This window comes from Dermochelys coriacea, chromosome 10 (genome assembly GCF_009764565.3).
Source record: "Dermochelys coriacea isolate rDerCor1 chromosome 10, rDerCor1.pri.v4, whole genome shotgun sequence".
Taxonomy (NCBI): Eukaryota; Metazoa; Chordata; order Testudines; family Dermochelyidae; genus Dermochelys; species Dermochelys coriacea.
The window spans coordinates 51564287-51581631 of NC_050077.1; the positions used below are offsets into that span (position 1 = coordinate 51564287).

At 45.1% G+C, this 17345-nt stretch overlaps 1 protein-coding gene and 1 long non-coding RNA gene across 2 annotated transcripts in view; one reads left to right on the forward strand and one right to left on the reverse strand.

Annotated features, from left to right (window-relative positions):
- Positions 1-4143: 4143 nt before the first annotated feature.
- On the reverse strand, positions 4144-6894 carry LOC122455984. Its single transcript, XR_006274550.1, has 2 exons — positions 6834-6894; positions 4144-4398 (listed from the first exon to the last, which is right to left on the reverse strand). It is a non-coding gene; the product is annotated as an uncharacterized LOC122455984 (long non-coding RNA).
- A 7972-nt stretch (positions 6895-14866) lies between these two features.
- TBC1D2B (TBC1 domain family member 2B) overlaps positions 14867-17345 on the forward strand; it is a 66188-nt gene continuing 63709 nt past the window's right edge. Inside the window, exon 1 of the mRNA XM_038419367.2 lies at positions 14867-15531. Coding sequence (XP_038275295.1) covers positions 14887-15531 — 645 coding nt within the window. The 5' untranslated portion in view covers positions 14867-14886. The remainder of the gene's footprint in view (positions 15532-17345) is intronic.

Consider the following 17345-nt stretch of genomic DNA (forward strand, 5'->3'; position numbering starts at 1 on the left):
CCTGCCTCCTCTCATCACACTGCCGCCACCTTTCAGCTTCAGCCCTCTCTTCAGCCCGCCACTTACTCTCTTCAGGCCGCCATCTCTCCTCCCGGTCATTTTGTGCTTTCCTGCACTCTGACATTGTCTGCCTCCATGCATTCATCTGTGCTCTGTCAGTGTGGGAGGACAGCATAAGTTCAGAGAACATTTCATCGCGAGTGCTTTTTCGCCTTCTAATCTTCGATAGCCTCTGGGAAGGAGAAGATCCTGTGATCCTTGAAACACATGCAGCTGGTGGAGGAAAAAAAAAAGGGACAGTGGTATTTGAAAAGATGCATTTTATAGAACAATGGGTACACTCTTTCACGGTAAACCTTGCTGTTAACATTACATACATAGCACATGTGCTTTCGTTACAAGGTCGCATTTTGCCTCCCCCCACCGCGTGGCTAACAGCAGGGAACATTTCTGTTCAGCCATAGGCAAACAGCCCAGCAGGAATGGGCACCTCTGAATGTCTCCTTAAGAAAAGCACCCTATTTCAACTAGGTGATCATGAATGATATCACTCTCCTGAGGATAACACAGAGAGATAAAGAACGGATGTTGTTTGAATGTCAGCAAACATACACTGCCATGCTTTGTTCTATGATTCCCGAGTACGTGCTACTGGCCTGGAGTGGTAAAGTGTCCTATCATGGTGGATGAAATAAGGCTGCCCTCCCCAGAAACCTTTTGCAAAGGCTTTGGGAGTATATCCAGGAGAGCCACAAATGCCAGGGCAAATTAATCATTAAACATGCTGGCTTTTAAACATTGTATAATATCTTAAAAGGTACACTCACCAGAGGTCCCTTCTCCACCTGGTGGGTCCGGGAGGTAGCCTTGGGTGGGTTTGGGGGGGTACTGGCTCCAGGTCCAGGGTGAGAAACAGTTCCTGGCTGTCAGGAAAACCGGTTTCTCCGCTTGTTTGCTGTCAGCTATCTACAACCTCATCATCATCGTCTTCCTCGTCCCCAAAACCTGCTTCCATGTTGCCTCCATCTCCACTGAAGGAGTCAAACAACACAGCTGGGGTAGTGGTGGCTGAACCCCCTAAAATGGCATGTAGCTCATCATAGAAGCGGCATGTTTGGGGCTCTGACCCGGAGTGGCCGTTGGCCTCTCTGGTTTTCTGGTAGGCTTGCCTCCTTAAGTTTCAAGCGGCACTGCTTCGGGTCCCTGTTATGGCCTCTGTCCTTCTTGCCCTGGGAGATTTTCACAAACGTTTTGGCATTTCGAAAACTGGAACGTAGTTCTGATAGCACGGATTCCTCTCCCCATACAGCGATCAGATCCCATATCTCCCGTTCGGTCCATGCTGGAGCTCTTTTGCGATTCTGGGACTCCATCATGGTCACCTCTGCTGATGAGCTCTTCATGGTCACCTGCAGCTTGCCACACTGGCCAAACAGGAAATTGAAATTCAAAAGTTCGCAGGCCTTTTCCTGTCTACCTGGTCAGTGCATCTGAGTTGAGAGTGCTGTCCAGAGCGGTCACAATGGAGCACTCTGGGATAGCCCCTGGAGGCCAATACCATCTAATTGCATCCACAGTACCCCAAATTTGACCCAGCAAAACCAATTTCAGTGCTAATCCCCTTGTCGGGGGTGGAGTAAGGAAATCGATTTTAAGAGCCCTTTAAGTCGAAAAAAAGGGCTTCGTCATGTGGACAGGTGCAAGGTTACATTGATTTAACGCTGCTAAATTCGACCTCAACGCCTAGTGTAGACCAGGGCCAAGTAAATACCATGTGTAAGCAGAGTCAGGATGAGCTCTACCCTGACATTTGGTGGCGAGTCATGGTGGGTTGTGGAAAAGAACTTCAGGGGCTGATCTCATTTGCATAGGCACACCCACCCTGCCTAGATGGTCACTTTGGCTCCTGTAGGAGCCCCAGTTTCTCTGTTTATTGGGGCAGGAATAAACTGTTGTTATCCTGATTATGTGAATCAAGGACAGTGGCCAACTGTACTTGGCCTTTTGTTATAATGGAGGGACTCACCATCAACTAAGCAGCACTCACTAGGCAAGGGTCATGGGTTCCAAAACCCAGTGAATGGAGAGAGGCTGGGGATAGGTATTAATACTTGGTGGCATGGGCCCCCCTTACATGCTAATTGCACTTCCTCCTCTCTCTATTGTGGAATATCAGAGCTAATTTTGATTCCATTTGGAGTCTAGTTACAGGCTGCTGAGCTGAATTTACTTTGGGCTCACCAGCACTGAGGCTCCCCTGCTACAAGCTGAAATCACAAAAGAGCTAAACTTAATAAGAGCTGAAATCACTGAGTGTTATGTTAATTAGTGGGGGAGCCTGAAGATATATTGTGGAGCAGTTTGTGGGATGGCTGGCAGAGCAGAGCAGCTCTTAGAGCAGAGCAGTTTGTCAGATGCCTGGAGCAGCTCATGGGGGTGGCTGGCAGAGCAGAGCTCCATGGAGAGGTGTAGCAATCAGCTTTGGACCACGAAAGGTGCCCCTTAACCCCCTCCCCCCCATCTCCACCCAGGTTGGGAAGTAAAACTCTGCAGATAAACTTTCAAACTCTGGGGCTGCCAGGGTCAGAGGCTTTTGGGTTGTTTGACTTTTGGGACTTTGGATGATTTTTGGTTGCTGGACTCAAGAACCAGAGGGAAAGGACATGCCCCAGTTTGCTTGGGGTGGGTTTTTTGCTCATGGGTTATGTTATGAATCCTGTTGGTGGTGTTTCCCCAACATAATTCCACATTCATTCTTTCTGTTATTAAAAGGCTTTTTGCTACACTCAGACTCTCTGCTTGGAACAGGGGAAGTATTGTCTCTTGGAGGCGCCCAGTGGGGGTGGTATATATTTGTCCCAGGTCACTGGGTAGGGGCTCGAGCTGGTTTTGCATTGTGTTATTGGAATGAAACCCCTAGATACTGGACCCGGCCCTTGTTGCTGCCAACTCTGATGGGCAGAAGGGTTACACATGCTTAAATTTGGCTTTTAAACTTGATTATTCAGTCAGTGTAAATGGCGTACAATGTTGACACTGCAGTCCCTGGCTCTATTTCCAGTACAACCATTGCAGGTTTTATGGCAACAGAATTTGCCCCTGCCTCTTGCTCTTTTAGATTTGGCACCTAGTCCTGCTTGCATTATTCATATTACTTCAATGGACTACTTGTAAAATTCTGCTTTCAGATCTGCAAAGCAGTTCCCAGCTTTCCCTACGTATATGGGACACTCAGTTATGTACAGTACAGCAGAATGTAATAAATATTTTACAATTCTCTCTAAAGACCTCAACATGAGAAAGCATTATCCCCACTTCACACAAGGAAACAAAAAGATACTCAATGACCTTTGCAAAGTCACAGTGAGCCAGTGACATACACAGAACCCAGATAACCTGACTCTCAGATCTGTACTTTACCCATAAGATAATTTCTCCTCTCTTCAAAGATGATATCGGCTGTGTGGAGAGGACAGCAGAATTTTGCCCAGAGAAAACTGTAGGGGAGGTTTGAGGCAAACTTTGGCTAACAATTGAGAAGAACTGAACTAAACCTCTGGCATTTGAAAAAAAAAAGTAAACTTTTATTTTTTAATTTCCATGTTTCTATACATCTCAATTTTAACCTGGATCAGAAGTGGAAATACATACTACAAGAGACTATTCTGAACAGAAGCCATTTTGGTTTCCTCCTTGTTCACAAGAAGATATGACACTTCTAATCTATCCCCCCAAAAGAATGTTTTGAACATCTCCTGAGAAAAACAGTTCTTGAGAGATTCCCAGGCTGATTTCTAGACCAAAGAGGTTCAGTTAAGTATTTCAAGTTTTCAGCACTTAACCAAAGCCATGATTAATACTTTGAAAATTCATCATTACTAGATTGATAGCCCTCTTACTTACATTTCATCCCCTTCTGTCTGGATAGTTTTTAAAACATTTATTGGTATGAATATGCAAGAAGAATTGTAGAGATCTATGCATCTAGCAGGACATGGATTTTGCAGACATAGGTCCCCACCCTGCAATCAGATCCAGGCAGTTCCTTGCACTTGTGCAAAAACCTGTTGTAGTCAGTGGGGCTCTGCAAGGATCTGCTTACATGGATTTGACTGTAAGGTCAAGGCCATAGGGAGTACAAAGAGAAATTTTTTGTTTATTTCACACTATTGTGTCTAATCAAGGAGTGTACAAATTTAAAAAAAAACAAAACCCTTATTTCTTCATCTATAAACCAGTTCTTCATAGATGGCAGAAAGTGAAACTTTTGGGATCTTTTCTGTTTCCTACCAATGTAGGATATAAAAAATTGCACAAAAATATATGCAGAAATGTTGGTTTGTGTCCATGTCTCTTCCTTTCTCATTTTCCATTTGGTCTTTCTCCTATATGCTACATCTGAAATCAAAGTTAGATTACACAATGGAAAAAATTGCTCATTACAAAGGAACATAAGAATCCTTCAAGTTAATTAGTAGATTATTTTCCTGTCTTAGTCATCCCCCCCCCCCCCAGTTTAGGTAATTAAAAAGAACAGTTTTCTGTTTTGTTTTTTGTCCTCTAAAATACTCACTGCCTCTGCCACCTGTGATGTCAGATTCAGATCATAAATGTATAACTAGAAACCTATGCTACCTTTCTCCTTTGATTCCTTCCCCTTCATTGTCATACAACAAGCAAAAAAAAGTTTTCTTTGTCAAGAGATGCTCTTCTACCACAACAAAAAGATACATTTTACAACTTTCTTGTTACAATATATTTGGCATTTTTTAATCTCTGAGGCTGAGCTAATAAAGCTAAATTACATCTTTCCCACTGAAATAGAGTTGTGCCTTAATTGCTCTTAATACAAAAGCCAGATGATTTAGAACGGTACATATATATCTTTCCTGCTTTAATCTGCAGGCCTATTCAGGATATATTTTTTCCATTTTGAGAAAAATTGAGCAAGACGTGCAATAAAGGATGTGAAACAGCAGAGGAGCACCACCTAGTGTTTCTATAGAGCAGTGGTTTTCAACCTTTTTTTCATTTGCAGACCCCTAACAAATTTTGAATGGAGGTGCAGACCCCTTTGGAAATCTTAGACATAGTCTGCAGACCCCCAGTGGTCTGCAAACAACAGGCTGAAAACCTCTGTTCTATGGTAATGACAACCTGTTGCAGATCCCTTAGACATAGTCTGCAAACCCCCAAGGGTCCACAGACCACAGATTGAGAACCATTGCTATAGAGTAAAATATTGGAAAACCTTATGTTATATTAATACTGATCAACTCTCCTGACCACTTCCAATCAGTTAAACTATAGTATGTACAATTTAATATTTTGGGTGATTAGCTCATACATAAGGTAGGATTTGCTTTGCAAACTGGATACATTTGATATTCATGAGGGACTTTCAAATGACCTTCAAGATGCCCTAAAGGTAGGGGAGTATATGGAGCATGATGTGCTCCTCTGATCCCCTGCCAGCCGAATGGTCTCTAGGAGACCATCTAGCAGGTCAAGGTGGGTTGAGGTAATATTATTGGGACCAACTTCTGGTTGGGAAAGAGACAGGCTTATGAAGAGCTGAGTAAGCTTGAAAGTTTGTCTCTTTCACCAACAGAAGTTGGCCCAATAAAAGATATTACCTCTCCCATCTTGTCTCTCTGATACCCTGGAATCAACACGGCTACAAACACTGCAAACATCTAGCAAGCTTAAGTTACAGCAACTTTCTACCTGTTTGGCTCCTGTTGTAAAAGTGGCTTAGGGCACTTTGGCCTCCTGCCTTCCACAGCATTGTGCCCTCCCTCTCAAGAGCCTGAAGTGCAGTGGGTAGGCACATCCATCCCACAGTACAAACGACACAGCACTAATTTGAAGTTCTTCACATTAGAACCCTGCAGAGATTCTTGCAACAGAGAAAATGATTATCTTTGATAGTGACAGACTGCACTTGTGGTTCAGTCTCGGCAAGATATTTTTTCAGAGTGACCCCCAAAACTGGATCTGAATTTTGCAGGAAATCTGAAAGCTGAATTTTGCAGCTCAGGTCCAATCTTTGTTTTTGTTAGGTGTGGCTCTACTGCTCTGCAAACCAAAAGCAGTAAGTGTTTAACCAAGGCAAAGTACTGATGTTGTGCTGCTCGGAATTTACCAATTTCCTTCACTTGTGTAACCACAAAAATCTGAGCCAAAGGTTCTGCACTGATTGTATTCTTGATATGTTTGTGTTAAATAACATGCCCTAGATACTGATTTTCTTATTGTTCCTGTTGCATTGAAATGAGAACTTACTTCAAGTACTGTGAATACCTATATTCACAACATGGTGAAAAACACTCCAAATGTTATGAAATAAGTAGTTGAAGGGTTCTCATTATTCAGAGTAAAAATGGCTCTCTCATTTGATATGTTTTGTAAATGAACATGTTTGAACCAATAATGTGCCTACAAAATTACTGGTTCATTTTAAGAAAGGTCAAACTTACCAAAACAAGAAAAAGTAAATAGTTTGTCAAGCTTTATGAGCTGATCATCAGTATAATCATAGAAACCTCATCGTATATGTTGCACTTTTTAGGTGAAATTTACCCCTTTGTGGTGGACCAGCATAATGCCTACATTCCATCAACTCTCACTTTTGCCCTATATGGAGATCTTTGCTGGCCTTATATTGGCCATCTGCATATGAGGGGAATTTCACCTTCTGTGATTAATTTGCTATTTATTTTCATTTTCTAAACATCTGCCAAACAACTGAATGTCACCCACATGGACTCTGTATTCTAGAGCTGAAGATGTTTTAAAAAAAAAAAAAGCATGTAAAGTGAGTACAAACTTACTGCAAACACAGTAATAATGTTGAAAGATGCAGCTATCATTTACCAATTCACATCTGGATTACATTTGTAGAAAGAGAACATGCATGAAATAAGGAACTTACCTTCCTAAGAAGAGGAACCTTCTGTTTCAATGAACTAACTGTAAAAACAGTACAGCCTGATTAGAGTGTTGTAAGTGAGGAAGCTGTACAGCAAGTATGAAAAAAGAGAAGTATTGAGAGCAAAAGTCTTGAGAATATAGAGTCTCTGATTCTGTGAGTTGCTGGAACCCCAAAATTTCTGGTGATGCCAGTAGCAGCTGCTGGTGCAAGATCAGGGTGCTAAACACTTCATAGGAATGGGCCCACTGCTGGTTATATGATACGTTGAAGAAAAATATTGGAGACAATCTCTTTGGTATTTAAGCATATCTGAATGAATGAGGCCAGGGCAATGTGAGACTTCTAAATAGTGCCAACATATCTCCTGGAAACTGGGAAGAAGAAAGTGTCATGTGTTGTCTGGTAAATGACACTTTACAGGAAAGGCCTGATCCTGCGAGATGCTGAGTGCCTTCTGTGATAAACTGGGAAAATGTCTGTGTTATGAATATGTGTGACTTGGTTTTAATTTTGTAGGCTACCTGACTAAATGCATACAGAAAAATCAAAGGAGACTGTAAAACCACACAGGAAAGCTAAAACAATGAGACCAATAAGAAAGGTGCAGGTACATACCTTCAAAGCAGCAAGGAGAATAATGGGTCCATTACTGGAAGATGCTATTTCTAGGTGCCAGCAAAGTTATCAGGATTTGTTTTGCCAAGACTGAGACCCTCACCAGTTTAAAAGGTGCCCTTGACAGAAAGGGAAGGGGAAGTGGTCAGAGAGGCAGGTCACAATGTGTCAGTGAAAAGGCTGGCAGTCTGACAGACAAAAGGAGAAGGCTGCAAGAAGTGTAGGCCAGAGCTGCCTGAGTTGCAGCTAGAGAGAGGTTAAGCTTAAGTAAGGGACTATGCATGTAGGTCTTTGACCACGTCTACACTACGGCGCTGGTGCTGTAAACTCATAGTCACAGACTACAGCACTGTGTAGACACAGACTACAGCATGGTAGGAACTCTACCTCCCTGAGCCATTCTAGCTAGGATGACGGAAGCATTCTTCTGTTGACCTAATTGTGTCTACACTAGGAGTTAGGTTGGCATAGCTACAGCACTCAAAGTCCCGGAACACCATAGCTATGTTGACCTAAGTTTGAAGTGAAGATTAGTTATTTTAAATCTCTGTAAGTGCTGTGTACCTTTATGGCAAAATAAATCATGCTTTGTGTTTGAAGAAGCTTTTTCAGTCTCACTGCAAAGGTATGCCATCACCAGGGTCGGCTCAACCAATTTTGCCGCCCCAAGCAGTCGCCGCCAAATTGCCGCTGCCCCCAGAAGAGCGGAGGAGCTGCCGCCCAAAAGCCACCGCCGCGGGAAGAGCGGTGAAGCTGCCGCCGAATTGCTGCTATGGGACACGGGCTGCCGCCCCATTCTGAACGCCGCCCCAAGCACCTCCTTGGAAAGCTGGTGCCTGGAGCCAGCCCTGGCCATCACAGGCTCCAGCAGAGAAACCCTAGCAGGCTCCACCCCCAGGTGGACCCACTGAATCATTCAGCGGGTACCCAAGGGACTGTAAATGAAGTCCTGGTCTGAAAGTGGATGAACTGCAGAATTCCATCCCATAAGGGGTAAAGGCCTAACACCTGTGGGGGTAGGGGGAGGAGGTTCATTCAGAGACTCCCGAGAAGGGACAGCAATGCAGCTAGCCCAGTAACAGCTTCAACTCTCACTGAAGTCAGTGGAAGTTGAGAATGCTCAGTGCCTTGCAAGATCAGACCTTGAATGATTTGGCAATTGTTGACAGTCGCAGGGTTTTGAATTTGTACACATTATGGGACTATTTGGTAGGGGGACTATTGAATAGCCTATATTATAGAAGTGACATTTACTTGCCCTTTAAGTAAGATCAGCCTTCTTTTCCCCCATGTCTATTAACAAAGCCTCAACATCAAGTAAAACTTTAACTGATATGCCAAGATAAGCACAGCACTGATGTGGCCTCCTTTAGCTGAGCCACCTCTATGTAGCTTGAATATGCATCAATGCCAGTTAAGTATTATCTGTCCTCTAGGATTAAAATTAAATTAAAATATCCCCTCATAATGTACCATCTGCTGATAAACAATACTGAAAGTTGCTATGCTCTGTTAACAGGGAAATGGGTAATTCAGTTGTAGAAATCAAATTTGAGAAAATAACTCCCCAGCTACATATGAAATGAAGCATGACCCAGTGAAGGCTGGAAACCCAAGAACTGAGACTAAACATTTTACTTCTGTTTAACCCCACGGTTTTCTACACATCATTCAGAATGGAGGACTAATGATGTTGGCTATACCAAAGGGATTTGGAATTGAGAAGCTCTAGTCCCTCATCTGTGCCTTAAAGTGGGATCTAGTGACAGAAGCACTGACTATTCAGACATAATTTTTTTTCATACAGTGCCAAGACTATGAGACAAATTAGAATGTCAGACAAGATATTCTAATGAAGAGAATCTCTAACAAAGAGGGAAGAGCATCTTCGCAAGCAGGCTGGCTAACCTAATGAGGAGGGCTTTAAACTAGGTTCACCAAGGGAAGGAGACCAAAGCCCTGAGGTAGGTGGGGAAGTGGGATACCAGGAGGAAGAATGAACAGGAGAGCGCATTAGGGTAGGATTCCTGCCCCATACTGAGAGCGAGTTATCTTAAATGCTTATACACAAATGCAAGAAGCCTGGGAAATAAGCAGGGAGAAGTGGAAGTCCTGGCACAGTCAAGGATTTATGATGCGATTGGAATAACAGAGACTTGGTGGGATAACTCACAAGATTGGAGTACTGTCATGGATGAATATAAACTGTTCAGGAAGGACAGGCAGGGCAGAAAAGGTGGGGGAGTTGTATTGTATGTAAGAGAGCAGTATGACTGCGCAGAGCTCCAGTATGAAACTGCAGAAAAACCTGAGAGTCTCTTGATTAAGTTTAGAAGTGTGAGCAACAAGGGTGATGTCATGGTGGAGTCTGCTATACCACCACACCAGAGGGATGAGGTGGACGAGGCTTTCTTCAAGCAACTAACAAGAAGTTACTAACTCACAGGCTTTGGTTCTCATGGGGGACGTCAATCACCCCGATATCTGCTGGGAGAGTAATTCCGCAGTGCACAGACAATTCAGGAAGTTTTTGGAAAGTGTAGGGGACAATTTCCTGGTGCATGTGCTGGAGGAACCAATTGGGGCAGAGCTCTTTTTGACTCACAAACAGGGAAGAATTAGTAGGGGAAGCAAAAGTGGAAACCTGGGAGGCAGTGACAGTTGAGTTCAGGATCCTGACAAAAGGAAGAAAGGAGAGCAGCAGAATATGGACCCTGGACTTCAGAAAAGCAGACTTTAACTCCCTTAGGGAACTGATGGGCAGGATCTTCTGGGAGAATAACATGAGGGGGAAAGGAGTCCAGGAGACCTGGCTGTATTTTAAAGAATCCTTATTGAGGTTGCAGGAACAAACCATCGCAATGTGTAGAAAGAATAGTAAATATGGCAGGCGACCAACTTGGCTTAACAGTGAAATCCTTGCTGATCTTAAATACAAAAAAGAAGCTTACAAGAAGTGGAAGCTTGGACAAATGACCAGGGAAGAGTATAAAAATATTGCTCAGGCACTCAGGAGTGAAATCAGGACGGCCAAATCACAATTGGAGTTGCAGCTAGCAAGGGATGTTAACAGTTAAGAGTAACAAGAAGAGTTTCTACACGTATGTTAGCAACAAGAAGAAAGTCAAGGAAAGTGTGGGCCCTTTACTGAATGCGGGAGGCAACCTAGTGACAGAAGATGTGGAAAAAGCTAATGTTTTTTTTGCCTCTGTTTTACATACAAGGTCAGCTCTCAGACTACTGCACTGGGCAGCACAACGTGGGGAGGAGGCAGCCAGCCTTCTCTGGAGAAAGAAGTAGTTCGGGACTATTTAGAAAAGCTGGATGAGCACAAGTCCATGGGGCTGGATGCGCTGCATCCGAGAGTGCTAAAGGAGTTGGCTGATGTGATTGTAGAGCCATTGGCCATTATTTTTGAAAACTCCTGGTGATCGGGGGAGGTCCCGGATGACTGGAAAACGGCTAATGTAGTGCCCATCTTTAAAAAAGGGAAGGAGGAGGATCAGGGGAACTACTCACCTCACCTCAGTCCCTGGAAAAATCATGGAGCAGGTCCTCAAGGAATCAATTTTGAAGCACTTAGAGGAGATGAAAGTGATCAGGAACAGTCAGCATGGATTCACTAAGGTCAAGTCATGCCTGACTAACCTAATTGCATTCTATGATGAAATAACTGGCTCTGTGGATGAGGGGAAAGCAGTGGACATATTATTCCTTGACTTTAGCAAAGCTTTTGATACGGTCTCCCACAGTATTCTTGCCAGCACGTTACAGAAATAAGGGCTGGTTGAATGGACTATAAGGTGAATAGAAAGCTGGCTAGATCATCAGGCTCAATGGGTAGTGATCAATGGCTCCATGTCTAGTTGGCAGCCAGTATCAAGCGGAGTGCCGCAAGAGTCGGTCCTGGAGCCGGTTTTGTTCAATATCTTCATTAATGATCTGGAGGATGGCGTGGACTGCACCCTCAGCAAGTTTGCAGATGACACTAAACTGGGAGGAGTGGTAGATACGCTGGAGGGTAGGGATAGGATACAGAGGGACCTAGACAAATTAGAGGATTGGGCCAAAAGAAATCTGATGAGGTTCAATAAGGACAAGTGCAGAGTCCTGCACTTAGGACGGAAAAATCCCATGCATTGCTACAGACTAGGGACCGAGTGGCTAGGCAGCAGTTCTGCAGAAAAGGACCTAGGGGTTACAGTGGACGAGAAGGTGGATATGAGTCAATAGTGTGCCCTTGTTGCCAAGAAGACTAACAGCATTTTAGGCTGTATAAGCAGGAGCATTGGCAGCAGATCGAGGGACATGATCATTCCCCTCTATTCGGCATTGGTGAGGCCTCATCTGGAGTACTGTGTCCAATACTGTGTCCAGCCCCACACTACAAGAAGGATGTGGAAAAATTGGAAAAAGTCCAGTGGAGGGCAACAAAAATTATTAGGGGGCTGGAGCACATCATTTACGAGGAGAGGTTGAGGCAACTGGGCTTATTTAATCTGCAGAAGAGAAGAATGAGGGGAGATTTGATAGCTGCTTTCAACTACCTGAAAGGGGGTTCCAAAGAGGATGGAACTAGACTGTTCTCAGTGTTAGCAGATGACAGAACAAGAGAAAATGGTCTGAAGTTGCAGTGGGGGAGGTTTGGTTTGGATATTAGGAAAAACTTTTTCACTAGGAGGGTGGTGAAGCACTGGAATGGGTTACCTAAGGAGGTGGTGGAATCTCCTTCCTTTGAGGTTTTTAAGGTCAGGCTTGACAAAGCCCTGGCTGGGATGATTTAGCTGGGGATTGGTCCTGCTATGAGCAGGGGGTTGGACTAGATGACCTCTTGAAGTCACTTCCAACCCTGATATTCTATGATTCTATAGTAATTGAGACTGATCTGGGGATATAGAGATGAAGATAGGCCAAGTGGCTTTTGTGCATGTCGGATTCAGAGATACACAGCAAATTTCTGAAGTCAAGGAGGTTGCACAGGGTGCAAATCAAGGCAGAATTGGGACTGAATTTTGTGACTCAATAGGTGGGCAACAAAAAATGATCTGTGAGTAAATACAAGCATTACAAAAAGATTGGGCATGGACTCAATTTTGGCATGTGCACATCTTGAGCTTCTGTAACACAATTATTGTTTTTCAATTAGCTACACCAGAGGTAACTGAAATTAATATAGAGATTTCACAAATGCGTAACACAATTCCACAAGACTGAAAGAGGTTTCAGAGTAGCAGCCGTGTTAGTCTGTATTCGCAAAAAGAAAAGGAGTACTTGTGGCACCTTAGAGACTAACAAATTTATTAGAGCATAAGCTTTCGTGAGCTACAGCTCACTTCATCGGATGCATTTGGTGGAAAAAACAGAGGAGAGATTTATATACACACACACAGAGAACATGAAACAATGGGTTTATCATACACACTGTAAGGAGAGTGATCACTTAAGATAAGCCATCACCAACAGCAGGGGGGGGAAAGGAGGAAAACCTTTCATGGTGACAAGCAGGTAGGCTAATTCCAGCAGTTCTCATTGTCTACAGCCAAGCGCTACGATATAACCGCATTTGCTCCAACCCCTCAGACAGAGACAAACACCTACAAGATCTCTATCATGCATTCCTACAACTACAATACCCACCTGCTGAAGTGAAGTAACAGATTGACAGAGCCAGAAGAGTACCCAGAAGTCACCTACTACAGGACAGGCCCAACAAAGAAAACAACAGAACGCCACTAGCCATCACCTTCAGCCCCCAACTAAAACCTCTCCAACGCATCATCAAGGATCTACAACCTATCCTGAAGGACGAGCCATCGCTCTCTCAGATCTTGGGAGACAGACCAGTCCTTGCTTACAGACAGCCCCCCAATCTGAAGCAAATACTCACCAGCAAGCACACACCACACAACAGAACCACTAACCCAGGAACCTATCCTTGCAACAAAGCCCGTTGCCAACTCTGTCCACATATCTATTCAGGGGATACCATCATAGGGCCTAATCACATCAGCCACACTATCAGAGGCTCGTTCACCTGCGCATCTACCAATGTGATATGTGCCAGCAATGCCCCTCTGCCATGTACATTGGCCAAACTGGACAGTCTCTACGTAAAAGAATGAATGGACACAAATCAGACGTCAAGAATTATAACATTCAAAAACCAGTTGGAGAACACTTCAATCTCTCTGGTCACTCGATCACAGACCTAAGAGTGGCTATACTTCAACAAAAAAGCTTCAAAAACAGACTCCAACGAGAGACTGCTGAATTGGAATTAATTTGCAAACTGGATACAATTAACTTAGGCTTGAATAGAGACTGGGAATGGATGAGTCATTACACAAAGTAAAACTATTTCCCCATGGTATTTCTCCCTCCCCCCCCCCCCCCACTGTTCCTCTGATATTCTTGTTAACTGCTGGAATTAGCCTACCTGCTTGTCACCATGAAAGGTTTTCCGCCTTCCCCCCCCCTGCTGTTGGTGATGGCTTATCTTAAGTGATCACTCTCCTTACAGTGTGTATGATAAACCCATTGTTTCATGTTCTCTGTGTGTGTGTATATAAATCTCTCCTCTGTTTTTTCCACCAAATGCATCCGATGAAGTGAGCTGTAGCTCACGAAAGCTTATGCTCTAATAAATTTGTTAGTCTCTAAGGTGCCACAAGTACTCCTTTTCTTTTTGCGAAGACTGAAAGAGATTCTAATCTTATTTGTAGGTTAGGCTATGATATGGAAAATACAGTTGAATGTAGTCATAACAGTGAGTCTGGCAGCGATACACCAAGAAAGGATACCTCAAAGAGGCAGACATGTAGCATACTAGTCCAAAACCGAAGAAGGTAATCTTCCCCATCAATTACAGCCCATTTCATACTGATTTCCTGCAACGGGGCTACTGGCTGCCTTAAGGGCAAACCCAATTTCAGAGGTCTGATTACTGGCAATACATAAGTCAGGAAGTATCCAAAGAAGGTTTGGGTAGTGTCTGCTTATGGAGAAAAAAAATGAGTATTTGTGACACCTTTATTATTTATTTGTTATCTCTAAGGTAGCACAAGTACTCCTTGTTTTTTGTGGTTTTTTTTTTTTTTTTTTGCTAATACAGACTAACACGGCTACCGCTCTGAAACCTGCTTATGGAAACTTTCCTTGCTGGAAAAGCAACCAAAACTTGAGCTAATAATGTCAAATGTCCTGGGACATCTGGCAGGCGGGATTTAGCAAGGCTCCAGCTCGCCGCGTACTCAAAAAGACATGCGTAGGGCCCAACTTAACTTCCCCATGAAAGGGGCCCAGCTCCCTGTGCACACCCAGAACGTGTGTGCGCGAACATGCAGCCACGATTGCACAAGCTGGGCTTGAGCGGGGCGGAGCGAGACCCTGAGCAGGGGAGATTCCCGGCTGCAGGGCCAGGCGAGAGGCCGGCTGGGCTGGGCAGGAGATGCCCGGGCAGCGCCCGTAGTAGCTCCCCCTCCTCGCTCGGCGAGAGAGCGGAGGGAGGCGCGGGGACTACAAGTCCCGTCAGGCGGCGGGCTGGGCTGGGCCGCTCTGCGGAGCGAGGCTGTGTGCCCGCGGCAGTGCTGGCAGGGAGGCGAGGGGAGATGCCGGCGGCGGGGTCCGCCGAGGGTGGGGAGGAAGGCGGCGGCGGCGGCGGCGGCGACGCTGCGGTGCCGCTGAGCCCGGCGGAGCAGGCCGGGCCGGGCGCCCCCAAGCTGTGCGGTTACCTGCAGAAGCTGTCGGGCAAGGGCCCGCTGCGGAATTTCCGCAGCCGCTGGTTCGTCTTCGACCCCCGCCGCTGCTACCTGTACTACTTCAAAGGCCCGCAGGAGGCGCTGCCGCTCGGCCACCTGGATATCGCCGCCGCCTGCTTCAGCTACCACCAGCCCGAGGCCGCCGCCGCCGCCGCCGCCGCCACCGGGGACGAGGCCGCCGCCTTTGAGGTGCACAGTCCCGGCGGCACCGTCACCGTGCTCAAGGTACCCCCACGCCGCTAACGGGCCTGGGCCCCCCTCGGACACCCCCAACCCGCGCCTTCGGCCCCTCAGCCAGGGAACGTCCTCCGACTCCTGAGGGGTTGGGGCAGGGGTCCCTCCCCCCCACAGAGGCCCCAGTCCCCCCGCCTCTGTTTCAGGGCCCCCCATGCCCGGAATCCCCTGGGGGGCTGGGCCAGGGATCCAGCTCTATAGCACCCGAGGGGCCGCCTTAAAGCCCTGTAGCCGCCCCCCAGTGGGCTCAGTCAGGGACCCCTTTCCTCATTCACCTCACCTCTTTGGTAGCTGCTCCTGCTCCGAAGCCCCGCGGGATGTTCCCCCCCCCCAGCCTGGGTAGCCATACAGCAGATGTCTGCTAGAGGCTTCCTCGCTCTATAAAATACCACTTGATGCCCATCTTTTACACAGGGGATCTTGTGACACTCCAGGTGCAGGTACCAACCAAGGGACTTTCCAGTGGAGTCTGGCTAAATGTGACTGTGTGACCCCAGCCAGCAGGTTCCCCTTCCCCACAGTCTGCGACTGCGATTGTAAATGAGAAATGTTACTGTTCCTCCTTGGCTTGCTTTCAGTCACTGTTACCGTTAAGCGCTGCCAATGTCGGGTGCTGCTCTGTTAGGCCAGGTCTACACTATAAACTTACATCGGTGTGATTGCCTCACTCGGGTGTGAGAAATCCCCCCCCCCCCCCCCCCCCCGAGAGAGAAAGCTGTACACCCTAAGCCCAGTGTAGGCAGTGCTGTGTCAACGGGAGAACTTCTCCTGGCCCCATAGCTACTGCCTCTCATGGAGGCGGATTAAGTACGCTCCACATCTGTCTGCATCCGATGAAGTGAGCTGTAGCTCACGAAAGCTTATGCTCTAATAAATTGGTTAGTCTCCAAGGTGCCCCAAGTACTGCTTTTCTTTTTGCTCCTTTTTAGCATGTCTTTTTTGTTTAAACAGTTTTTTTTTTCTCTTTTAAAGTAGTGATACAGTATGGTTACAGGCAAAGATCTCCTCTGTCGAATGATCTAAAAGACTTCTTTAGCTGATAATTTTTTGCTTTATATGTTTGTGAAAATGAAAGGCTCTCCTTCATATGTGTGTTCACTTTTTGATGTGGAAAGTACCCCATAATGCATCTTCGTATGCACATCCAGAACTTAAAAATAACCTATAAATTTTGTCTTTTCACAAGAAATGGAAAGAACAGCTTTCAAAACACAGGCCAAACTACCCCCAGAAGCAAATACCTTGAGAAAGAAAAATGTTTGTGGTACCTGGTCTGATCTTGTGAAGGGAACTGAGCTCTAGAGCTGATTGAAATTTTTTTGTCAAAACACTACTCCAATAGAAAATGTCTTTTCAATTAAATGAAAATTTCATGCAGCAAATCTGGCTTTATCAAAAATCTGAGGTTTTCATAGGAAAGAAATATTTCGAGATATGATGAAAACAAAAAAAGTGTAACACTTTTTTCAGGAGGGAGCTGTATAGTGCGGAAGGTTTGATCTGCTCTAGTGAACTGCCTCAACTCCTTATAGCAGGAGCTCAGGCCTTCACAGGATTGGAACCTTAAACTTATGACCTTGTATTTTATGTATGCATCCTTTGTTCCATCTCACAATGAAAGACTTTTTCATAGGTCTGTTCAGCTTACAGAACAAGGTTTTACTTTAAATATATTTGTTCATTATTGGGGGAAGTGTTTCTCTTTAAATATTATTCCTGTTTATTTAATGTCAGTGTTTACGTGACACACTTTGTATTGCAGCAACATATTTTGTAGTAAAAGATGTATATATTAGATCTAGTCA